Source organism: Mesoplodon bidens (assembly GCF_964165515.1).
Source record: "Mesoplodon bidens genome assembly, chromosome: 3".
Taxonomy (NCBI): Eukaryota; Metazoa; Chordata; class Mammalia; order Artiodactyla; family Ziphiidae; genus Mesoplodon; species Mesoplodon bidens.
This window is the reverse complement of record NC_138178.1, coordinates 150,613,319-150,625,411: the sequence shown is the minus strand read 5'-3', so window position 1 is coordinate 150,625,411 and position 12,093 is coordinate 150,613,319. Positions and strand designations below refer to the sequence as shown.

The 12,093-nt window shown below is 52.9% G+C and overlaps 2 protein-coding genes across 3 annotated transcripts in view; one reads left to right on the top strand and one right to left on the bottom strand.

Annotated features, from left to right (window-relative positions):
* FCF1 (FCF1 rRNA-processing protein) overlaps positions 1-12,093 on the bottom strand; it is a 239,062-nt gene that overhangs the window by 100,888 nt on the left and 126,081 nt on the right. The window lies entirely within an intron of this gene.
* LTBP2 (latent transforming growth factor beta binding protein 2) overlaps positions 6,747-12,093 on the top strand; it is a 101,619-nt gene continuing 96,272 nt past the window's right edge. The window contains exon 1 of one of the 2 annotated variants that reach the window (XM_081227556.1): positions 6,747-7,616. In XM_081227556.1, the coding sequence (XP_081083682.1) occupies positions 7,138-7,616 (479 nt within the window). In that variant the 5' untranslated portion in view covers positions 6,747-7,137. The remainder of the gene's footprint in view (positions 7,617-12,093) is intronic. The other variant, XM_081227555.1, reaches the window with a different exon arrangement.

Sequence of the window (12,093 nt, the reverse complement as noted above, 5' to 3'; positions counted from 1 at the left end):
AAAGACCCTACGACAGCCCCTGTGCCCTGTCCCCCCAAACCCCTATCCCTTGGGCTGTGAGGGATGCTGCTGTGTCCCAGCAGGAAGCCAGGTGGGGACAGGCTGGGAGACGTCAGCAACAGCGGAGGAAAATTGCTTCCTGCTCAACTTGTCCTCAAATTCCTGCCCAGCCATTCCAGAATCCAGGATAGGGCTGCATCGTCCTTCAGCCCACAGGGCTTTCTCCCTGGGCATTTGGAAAGGATAATACAGTGTGTAATCTGTCCCTACCTGAATAACTCCCTCATCACCAGGAGAGCACCTGAAACCCCTGTGGTCCTACGGGGGGAATTAAAAGAAGGAGGCCTTCCGGGCTGCTCACATCGTTTTCCTGCTCAGGTCTTCAGAGACTCAGCTCGGGGAGAAGTTATGCTTCAGCCCCCAGGAGTTCTAGAGGATTCTACTCCAGCCAGAGGCTGAAGGGATTTATGCAGGTAAATAGGAAATGTGGTCTGAACTTTAGCTAAATGCACAGAGCTTTCGGGTCAGCCCACCCTTGTATCAAGGATTGGAAACGAAGGGAAACGGAGTGAAATCAGTTATTTTGAAGAGCTGCCCATTCCACATCATTGCAGGACATCCTGGAGTGAGTGCAGTGTGCTGTAGTGGAAACAGCACGGACTTTGGAGCCGGTCAGATCTTTTAGTTGAATCCTGGCTCGACTCCTGGCTGTATGACCTTGAGCAAGAGACTTCACCCTTCTGAGTCTGTGAAGTGGAAATTACGATGCCTACCTCACAGGGCCACGTAGATGCTCTATCTGTGCTCTAAAGAGAAAAGTTGAGGGTTGAGATGAGCCTTACTCAGAAATGGAGAACGACTTGATGTAAGTAAGCTTATTTTCTTCCTCCCCCTTGGTGAGAGGGAATCAGATTCAGTGAAACTCCCCATGATGACTTTTGCCTGCCCTTGACCTAAAATAGACCCCTAGCTGTAAATAGGCCTGAGAAGAGTGGGATGTGCTTGATGGGGGCCAGCTCGTGACAGCGATTTCATATGTCCATCAGCACCAAACACCCCACACCACACCACAAAAGGCTGTGAATGCTTCTGGTTCCCAGACATCAGCAGCCAGCGGTGCGATTCCAGAGAAATGCTCCTCTGGAAGCTGGCATTTGTATAGTGTCTGGAACCAGAAAAACCAGGAGTGAATCCTAGTGTAAGCAAGTACTAGCTTTGTGATTGTGGGTAAGTCATTTTACCTCTCTGAGCTTTCATTCCCTCTTCTGCTACATGATGAAATAATAGTACTTTCTTCAGAAGGTTATTATGAGGATTAAAGGAGAATGACTGTAAAACACTTAGCACAGTGCCTGGTACCTTTTAAAAGCTCCAGAAATATCAGCTGGCAAATGAAGTAGCAGTCATTGAACCCCTCCCATCACAGGGTAGATAGGGCTGGTTATCTATGTGCCCTGAAGGTGGGGTGGCAAGAAAAGCATCATTATCTCTATTTTCAGATGGGAAAATAGAAGCCAAGCATAGCTGAGAGCTGAGCTCACCGAAGACAGAAACATTCACTGCACCCGGAGGGGACAGTACTGGCAGACCAGAGCAAGGGTGGCTGTGAGTACTGGGGGGTTGCCAGGCCATGGCGTCTGAGGTGGCGTGGTCTTGGCAGCCCCTGTGGGCCTTGGAGGCCTCGAGCAGGAGGAAGCTGGCGCCTTTTCATACAGCCTCCATCTTCCAGACTGGAGGCTGAGGCTGCACGGTGCAGGGTCCCAGCCTCCCAGTCTCTGGACAAGGACGTCTGAGCCCGTGAGCTGCTCCCATCTGGAAGGCTGGGGGCCCAATCAACCTTCCTTCAGCTGTTCCGCCCACTGATTAACCAGGAAATGTGTTATTTGTTCTGAGCAGGGGAACAAGCTCTCCTGGGGAGAGGAATTCAGGACTGGAGGTCCAGTCACTTCCAAGGAACAAAAATCCTTGGAATTCTGTCCAGAGTCTGGGTCTCAGCAAAGGGAGCAGAAATGCGGTCCTTGTTTTTGGTCCTTATTTACCAAGTTAGTTCAGGTTCTGGTAGCTCTCTGGCTGCCGGCGTTATTCCAAGACATGGGAAAGCAATGAGGTTGCCTCGAGTGTCTAGCAGACTGCCATCCCCTCTCATGGTGCACGTGTCCCGGCAAAACTTTCCCCACTGGAATCTTTTAGCAGCCCCTTGGGACTCTCTCTGCAGGGTTTCCAGAGACGATTTCCCTCTCCAGACCCAAGGGGTGGGTTAGTTGGCTTAGCAACATTTTGTGCCTCTTTAGGGGGGAAGCGGGAATCAGGGGTAGGGAAGTGACAAGTGGTGAGTCAGGGGACTTGCTGGAAACGGTTAGCTCCCCTTCTTTTCCTGAGCAGGGAAGGGAGAGGGGGACAGAAAGTTCTGATACCTACCCCCTGGGAATTGAGTGGCGGGCTAGCCGTCAGGGAGGAGGCTGGGGAATGTGCGGTGGAGAGTCTTAGGTGGGGACAGCTGCAGAGATGGCTGGAAAAGGTACCACTCAATTGTCAGGAGGGCTGCCGAGGCTCAAGCCCAGAGTGAAGGCAAGGTGGTGCAGTCTTAGAAGCTTGGGCTCAGGTGCCACATGACCAAGGTTGGAACACTTCCTCGGCTGCTTATCAGCTGTGTGATTGTGGGCAAGCCAGTAACTATTCCCAGCCTCAGTTTCCTCCTTTGTGTACGTGGAAATCACAACACCTCCTTTCTTTGGTTAAAGGAGCCAATTCACGTAGCATGCTTAGCACAGTGCTTGGATCATAGTAGACTCCATAAATTTTAGCAGCTCCAAAAAGGAAAAACAAACAAAAAACTCCCCTGTTTATGGGATTGGAGATTCTGAAGAGCTGCATCAGCAGATCCCAGCGATGACAGGGAAAGGGAGTGACGGGCAGTAAGTGGGAGGCAGGACAGGAGGATGGTGCTGGGATGGGGGAGTAGGAGATGCCAGTCTTCAAAGTAGATTAGCCTGGCTGCGGGCCCCCAGGAGAACAGGGTGGGAATTTCCAAGGACCTCTTGTACTCACCAGGGAGTGGGAGGGGCGCCTAGAGGTGAGGGAAGTGTGTCTGCATGAGGGTTTTGGCTGAGCTGGAGCAGTGAGAGGCTGAATGGGCAGCAGACTTCCAGAAGTGCAGACGGAGGAGACAGAGCAGTAATAATGACTTGGACACGTGGGAGGAAAAAACAGGTCAGGGACGAAGATGATGCCAAGGTTTCTGGCCTTGGGAGGCTCATGGGGATCTGAGGTGAGCGTTGAGGGATGAAGAAGAGAGATCCTAAAGGAGCTGGGGAGGTAGTGGGGTGAGGAAGGGAGCCCAGAACTACAGAACTGGGTAGATAATGAGGCAAGGAGAGGGAAGTGTGGAGCTGAGGCTTTCCCATAGCAGTGAAGGAGCAGTGTATCAGGGAGAGAGCTGAGCATTCTGGGAATTGAGATGGCATTCATCCCAAAATGCAAGGTGCAGAATTCAAGGAGATCCTTAGGGCCAGCCTTAAAGGCAGCAAGCACATGAACTTGGACCAGTAACTCCCACCAGGAACTCAGTTTTTCTCTTTGAAAATGGGTCTAATGATACCAGCCCTCCCTACTTGATGGGATTACCCTGTCATTCATTCAGTTAGCCATCCATTGAACACGTATTTCTTTTCTTTCTTTCTTTCTTTTTTTAAAACATTTATTTATTTATTGGCTGTGCCAGGTCTTAGTTGTGGCACTCGGGATCTTTTTTGCTGTGTGAGGTATCTTCGTTGCAGCATGCAGGATCTTTTTTTTTTTTTTTTAGTTGCAGCATGTGGAATCTTTAGTTGTGGTATGAGAACTCTTGGTTGCAGCATGCAAACTCTTAGTTGCGGCATGTGGGATCTAGTTTCCTGACCAGGAATGGAACCCAGGCCCCCTGCATGTGGAGCGTGGAGTCTTAGCCACTGGACCACCTGGGATGTCCCTGAACACATATTTCTTGGCTGTCTATTAGAGGCAAGCACTGTTCTAGGTTTTGGGGAAACAGGGGTTAGCCAGGCAGGCAAGATATCTACTCCCTTAGAGCTATCATTGTGGCTTGGGAAGTCAGACAATAATTTTACAGGTTGTTGAACAGGATTTTTCCTGTGGGCTTTGAATTTCTGCTGAAGATGCAAAGGCTAGAACGATAAGGACTAAATATTCTCACATTCCAAAGAGAAATACTAGGCATCTTACTAAAGGCAGAACCAGTTCAACAACTATCAAGATACATCCCTGGATTCCAGCCTAGGAATAAAAAGGGATGGAAGAATGTCATTGAGTCAGAGAACAGTTGCATTAGTAAGCAGGGCTGAGATTTCCCCTGAGGGTACTCCCCAAGCAAACCAAGGGAACAGGGCCCTAAAAAAACCAGTCACAGAGACTGGGGTCCTCCAAAGAAGAGGAAACTAGCATGACTCCCCATAACTCTGCCTCCACTGATGCTAGCTGAGGTGCTAGAAGCTGCAAGCGCCCCAAAGCACCAAAGCACAGCAAGAAAGTTCCTGGGAGAACCCAACCTATGTCTTTAGGAATTGGGGATGTACATAAATGAAGAGGCTTGTGTGCATTTTCTGTCTGGAGAATTCTGACCGGGGAGACTGGCTGGAGTGGCCCTTATAGCAGGAAGAGATGCAGCCAGCTCACCACTGGTTTGCTGGCATGGACAGGAAAGTCCCTTGGGGAGTAGGGGACACAGGGAAGTTGTCCAGAGAGTGCCTTGCTATGGTAGTGCAGGGTGGAGATCATGCAGAGAGCTTCCCAAGAACCCACAAATGTGCCCATGAAAGAGCCAGAGCTTGGCACCTGCCAGCCAAGGGCACCTGTCACAAAGGACTTTACCATTTTCCCCCTAACACCTCTCCCCCAATCCTGATGTGGAGGAGCCACAGCAGAAAAGGGAGGTCAGAAAATCAGCCCACACCCCACTCTCCCTAGTACATGATCTTGAGCCAGGGGACAGGCCTGTGGAGGCAGAGGAGGGGTATTAAATTGGATACGAGATTGATTAAATTGGATGAGGTTTTGATTTGGACAGAACCAGACTTTTTGGTGCCTGGAAATTGGTCTTAATTATAGAAACGAAACTGTTCTTGTGACTAACGGCGACGGGCAAGCCAAGGACTCTGCTTGAGATGCCATTAAGGGTGGAGAAGAGAAATTCACCATAATATGGTTGAAGGCAGTGAGGGGAGAAAAATAGAGCTGTTTCCTGATTGTCCCTCTTCAGGTTCAGCCCATTCAATGAATCAGTTATACAGGTAAACAAACAATTTCAACTACTCTAGAGCAATGCAGGTGAAACAGGGTGATGTATTAGAAAGTGATGACTGGGGAGTGGGAAGAAGACTGCTCTAGGTTGGGGGGTCAGGGATGGCCTCTCCAGGGGGTGATGCTTGAGCTGAGAGGTGAAGTAATGAGCGTATCCTGTAAAACATCCTGGAGATGAGTGTTTCAGGGAGAGGGAAGTGGGCATTAACTTAGCCTGTTCAAGGAGTAGAGAGGAGGCCAGTGCAGCTGCAGTGTGGTGAGTGCCCCAGCAAGAGGTGAGATAGATCAGAGAGGGGGCCAGTCCTGCAGGGCTTTGGAGGCCAAGGTCAGGAGTCGAGGCTGTTCTTCAACATTAGACTGGGTCTGTCCTTTGTGTGGTGTGGGTCCTTATAAACTGGTGGCTTCCTGCCTGCTCGGTCCCTCTGTCTCTCTAGGAAGCAGTTGGCTGCAGAAATGCAGGGGCGGGGTGGGGTGCTTGGGGGAGGCAGCCATGGTTGCCAGGCCTTTAGACTTTAGGGCAGGGGACCATGGTGTGAGTGATGAGCTGACTGTTGGGGGTACTAAGATGGGTGGCCGTTGGCATTCTAGCACCTCTGCCCTCTCCCTGCCAACACAAGAAGATGTGAGCACACTCACTGCATCAATCAGAAGCTCGTCGAATCCCGAGGGAGTGAGGGCTGGATGGGAGTCTAGGGATTGGATCTGAGCCGCAGGCTGGAGGACTGGATTTCATTCACTTCTTGGACACACGCTGTCTCCTTGAGTGACCTTATTCCATTCCAGATGCTCCATGTTTATTCCCCTGTAGTAGAGAAGACACCTCTTTGTAGGATCCACCGCCATCCACGCCTCAGGCCTAGGCTCGATCCTGACGCAGCAGGAAGGCGATTAAGATCAAGGAGCTAAGGCGGCTGGCAGCGACAGGTCTCTGCCGGCCGCAGGATAGCCAAGGACGCGGCCTAGTCCACTAGAGGGCGCGCGCCCCCAGGGGACCTTCCAGCGCTCCCGCGTCCCACGGCGGCGGAGGCAGGCGAGCTGCCCCGTGCTGCCCCAGCTCTAGCCGCACCCCCGGCCGACGCCCCCAGTGGCTCGGGCGGGAAGCGAAGGGTCCGGGGCCCGGCCTTTCGGTCCTGTCTCTGTCATGCCGTTCTTCGGACCTCTCCTGACCTCCTTCAGACCTTCGAGGCTGCAGCCTTGGTCATCGAACAGGGAGTTTGTCCCTGAGGTTAGGGGCGGGAGATAAACTCTGGACAGGTCAGCAGTTCAGCTTGCCCAGGACAAGAGAAAGGTGGCTTGGGTACCCCTGTCCCGGCAGGCGTCATCTCGCCTACTAGCCCTCGGGCCGGCCCTGCGTCGCCCCCAGCTCCTCATGGGTTAACACCCCTCGCCGCCCGCTCGCTTCCCAGTGCCAAAGTGGGTGTTGCTGGAATTCCTCTCTCCCTCTCCCGTAATGAGGGGGTTGAGCTGTCCCTCCGAGGAGGGGGCACGGTGTGGATAAAAGAGACGAAAAATCAGGGGGAGGTTTCCAAAAATAAAACCCTCCGGTTCCCATTCAGAAGGCTACAGTGACGGGGAGAAGGCGCGGCGGTGCGACAGCGGTGCCCACCAAGCTAGAGACGGAGCGCGGCCGCCGGGCTCATTGCGCGCAGCCCCGGGCCGCTCTCGCAGCCTGGCCCTCGCTCCACGGAGAGCCTGGCCCGCAGTCTGATTCGGGGCCCCCTAGACGGGGAGAGGCGGGCCACCGGGAGGGGACCGGAGCGCAGCCAGAGGGCGGCCGGGCGCACAGACTGAGAGCCCCGGGGCAGTTACCCACGCGCGCCGCTTTCCGGGCGCCCCGGCGCCATGAGGCCCCCAACCACCACCCGCTGCCCCGGGCGCGTCCTTCGGAACCCCTGGAGGAGCTTCTTGCCTCTCACCCTGGCTCTCTTCGTGGGCATGGGTCATGCTCAGAGGGACCTGTTGGGCAGATACGAGCCGGCTGGAAGGGACGCGAGTCGGCTGCGGCGCCCCGGGGGCAGCTACCCCGCAGCGGCTACAGCCAAGGTGTACAGTCTGTTCCGGGAGCAGAACGTGCCCGTTCCGGGTTTGCCGCCCGCGGAGCGGACCCAACCTGGCTGGGAGAGCCCCAGCAGGCCCGCCGAGGCGGAGGCCAGGAGGCCGCCCCGCGCGCAGCAGCCGCGGCGAGTCCAGCCACCTGCGCAGACCTGGAGAAGCCGGCCCCTGCGCCAGCAGCAGTCCGCACCCCGGGCCCGGCCCCCGCCGGCTCTCCCGCGCCTCGGGACCGCGCAGCGGCCGCGGGCTGCTCGAGGGCGGCTAACGGGGTGAGCACTGGAGAGGGAATCATGGGGGCTGGGGGAGCGAGGGCCGGTCTCCCGTACGCTCGTTCGTGGAGGGATGTGCAGGCTAGAGGAGAGGGCGCCGGGCTCTGCCTTCCGTCCCCCTGTCCTCAGTAATGCGGAGGAACAGACCGAGGTCCCGGAGCTGGGCTCCATCTGACCCACTCTCAAAGAGTTGAGAGGAAAGAGAAACACCATCCACACCCTTTCGTACAAGCTCGCCCAGACCCGACGTTAATCCTTTCCCAAGGCGCCAGGGCATTCGCCCGCCCTCCTCCCTCCCGCCTCCAACCGGTGCCTGCTGACGCCCGTAGCGGTGCGGGGATCTGAAAGGGATCGGGAAGAGGGCAGCGGGGTGGGCGTTCCACGCGCGTGAGGCCCAGGGGAAGCTGAGCGGGCTTAGAGCGCGGGTAGGTGGAGGACGTCGGGGGCTCCAGAGCGCGAGGGCAGATGCATCTCCAGGAAGGAGGCTGGCAGCGAAGCCTGCGCGGGGAGACAAGTCTGTGGGTTGCGGCAGAGGTCGGCCTGGGCCCGCGGATGGCTGGCCGTGGAAGTGGGCGTGGGGTCGGGGGCACTTTGGGCAGGAAGCCTGCTCGCGATGTGGCTGTGGCACTGTGGGTCCGTGGGGGAGTGGGTCTGTGCGTGCCCCTGTGCAGCTACGTGTCAGCGCGACTCACGCACTTTTCAGGGCTAAGTCTCCCCCCTACCCTGAGACTACCAGCTGCTTGCCGGGGTCTCCCTTGCAGCGTGGGAGAGGTTCCCCAGTAACCCCCGGCCCCACTGAAGATCCTCATGGCTGCGGGAAGCTCAGTCTTGCCTGAGTATGACAGGTGTCTGCAGAATGGAGGGCACTGGAGGCCCAGGCAGTGTGGGGCTGCGTGGGGACACCACTGGGGAGGCTGGGAAGGAACCTGGCAGCCCTTCTCGGCTTGGGCCCTATTTGTCAGTTGGGTTCAGTCCCCTGGCTCATAGCATGAAGGACACTGCAACCCCTGTTCTACTCCCGAGGATGTTCTTACTGCCTCTCCACTCACTATTTTCCTAGGCTGCAGCACTCTTCTCCTGTATTTCTCTGCTTAGAGAGACCTTCCTGACTACTCCTGCCCCACCCTCTCTCTTCCTTCACCCTGCTCTACGTTTCTTCATAGCACTTATTCCCATTGGACATATTATGTTTCTGTTTCTGCGTTTATGGTCTGGTCTCCCAGCCCACGCTAATGTAAGCTCTATGAAAAGAGAGGCTTTGTGGGCTTCCCTGGTGGCGCAGTGGTTGAGAGTCCGCCCGCCGATGCAGGGGACCCGGGTTCGTGCCCCGGTCCAGGAAGATCCCACATGCCACGGAGCGGCTAGGCCCGTGAGCCATGGCTGCTGGGCCTGTGCGTCCAGAGCCTGTGCTCCGCAACGGGAGAGGCCAACGCAGTGAGAAGCCCACGTAATGCAAAAAAAAAAAAAAAAAAAAAAAAATGGGGCGTAAAAAGAGAGGCTTTGTTTTGTGCATTGCTGTGTCACCAGTGCCTAGAACTGTGCTCGTATATAGTTGCTGCTTGTTAAGTATCTGTTGAGTGAGTGAATGAATTCCCCGCTGCCCTTGGAAGGCCCAGCTTAAGGCAGACAGAGTAGACCCAAGCACTGCCAAGTCACTTACACAGAGGATCAGTCAGCAGGTAGTAATGGCCTGTGCAAGTGAATACACACTTCTTAAGAGCAAGTGTGCAGGGCCTGCGATAGGGGATGGGGCCCCGAGACAAAGGCATTGTTCCTGCCAGGAGGGCAACTCAATTACTTCAAATCGAATTGGAGAAATGAACAGATAGGCACTGGTGAACATGCTTTCTAGTACCAGAAGCTTCATGTTAAGCATAAAGGAATGGACGGTTGTGGCTGACGAGCCTGGAGGAGAAGGAGGCCCTGTGAACAGGAGCCCCTGGGGTTCGATGGGCGGCATGTGGGGAAGCAGAGGGGAAGTGGCAGGAGTGGGGTCCCAAGGTGTAGCACTGCCCAAAGACAAGGGCTTTTCACTGTTGGCACTGGCCTAGGGGCAGGACTGCACCCTGGTGTAGGGGAGCCACAGGGCTGAGGCTGGAGGCATAGGTTGAGCCAGATCATGGAGGAGCTTATACTGTCAGCATTCGGGTGGGAGTTGGGGGGAGATGGGATAGTGGAGTGCAGGTGGGAGGGTGCACTATTCGCAGTTGTGAAATGAGGTGGTGATGAGCAAAGCAGATTGTCACCATGATAAGGCTGGTAGATGTACACAGGTGTGTAAGGACCTGGGCTGGGTGCCACCCACAATCACTTGCCATATACAGGTGCACACATCACATCACATGCTGGGGTGGCTCCTCCCCCAGATTATTTTCTGCAGCTTTGATAAAGGGTGGGTTCCTCTGGCACTCCAGCTAGCCACTCCAAGTCATCTGGGGAGGGGCTGAGTGGCAATCTTGTCCATTGGCTTCCTCTCCCCAAGTCCATTCTAGCTCATGGCTTCTGGCCAGGCTGGCCTCTCTGGCAGTTGCCTTGTGAATTGCTCAGGGCCAAGGACTAAGTGCCACCTGCTGGTAAAGCTTGGAATTGCATCACCACTACTGGGGATTCTTCATTCAACAAACGTTTGGAAGGTCTCCTATATGCCCGGCACTTTGCTGGACCATGGGGATACAGCAGTGGCCAAGACAGCCTCTGTCTCCGTGGAACTTGCAATGTAGTGGGGTTTTATTGCACACAGTGAAGATTTTAAGTGTGCGCCAGGCACAGTGCTAGGTGTCTGGGACACAGTGTAACCAGAGCAGAAACAATTCTTGCAGTATTGAAATTCACAGTCCACAGGGGACTTTTTAAGCCATTGTTTCCCAGCATTCAGTGTTTCTTAAGCTTAGCCTCACAGCATACTACCTTAATAATATTTTCCTCTATCTTTTCCTCCTTGTTCTATTATTTTCTTAAATTTATAAACTGTTAACAGGATTTTGTGTTTTATTTATTTTTAAGTATTTTATATTATGAAGTTTTATACAAACCTACAAAAAGTATTGGAAATAATACAACTAACAATCCAGCTTTTTCAAACCTTAATATTTGGGCCTATTTTGCTTCTGATTTTTTTAGTCGAAATATCTTCTATAAATTTGTCTCCCTCTCTCCCCAGAGTTAACCACTACCTTGAATTTACCCACGATTCCAATCTATGTTTTTATACCATTACTACAGATGCCTGCATCCATAACATACACAATATTGTTTTGCATATTTTAAACTTAGATATGTGGTACTATGCTGCATTATCCCTCTACAATTTGCTTTCTCCAATCCTCATTAGATGTTTGAAATTTAACTACATTAATATAATCAGCCCAAGTTTATTCATTTTAATTGTTGGTCATTATGTCATTGTCTGAATATACCACAGTTTATTTATCCATCCTTCTGTTTTTGGACACTTAGATGAGTTACATATTTGGATATTACAAATAGTGCTTGGTATTTTTCTACATAAATAAATCCATTTTTCAAGGACACTTTGTATTACTATCATAAGCTGAAAATAGTACCACTTGTCATAAAGAGAAAACTGTAGGAAAACTGAAATGAAAACAAAATGTTCTCAAAGTCTAGTCAAATACCATTATCATAGGAAGTTCAGCCCTGTAGTTCTCCCTATTGGAAAGGGCAATTGGCAAGGTCTGGAGAGAGAACCTGGCATGAAGACCCAACCTCTGACAGAGATTTTTTTCCCACTGGTCTAATCAGACTAGAACGATCACTAAAAAGGGAATCACTTTCTCGCTGTGTGATTCAGCATTGCTGCATGTTGTGATTATGGAAACGTCACACTCCCTTTCCTACCAGAAGTGTGTTGGGAAATATTGGATTAAGTGAAACAAAGAAGTATTAAAAGTACACCACATGTCAGGCACTATGTAGACTCTAGGGGCACAAAGAGGAATAAGAAAAGATCCTCAAGGTACTCAAGACAGAGACATACACCAACAGCCTGAGGTAATCAGTGCTAAATGGTGTGGCGGCTGGAGAACAGGGAAGGCTGGGTAGGTGTCGGGGGAGGTTTTACACAAAGGAGGTGACATTTGATCTGGAAGTCTTGGAGCGTGCCACGGATCTCAGTCGGCAAAGAAGAGAGGGAAGGCAGTCTAGACAGAGAGAGCAGCTTAAGCAAAGGCATCAAAATGTGCCCACATACAGTGCAGCTGGGGGACAACAAACTTCGGATATTTGGAGGATCATAGTTTTGGTGGTAGGTGGTCATGGAGATAAGGGGGGAAGGGGGGCAGTTAGACTCCACAGGCAGGAGGGGTCCGGTTGGCTTTGTAGAGGCCAGTGGAGAGCCTGGAGGCGTCTATAACAAAGGACCAGTATGACCAGATTGGTTCCAGGTGGAACAGCAGCTGTCCTAGGCTGTTAGCCAGATGGGTTGGGCAATGATGCTGGATACTGGGCTAATGTTTGC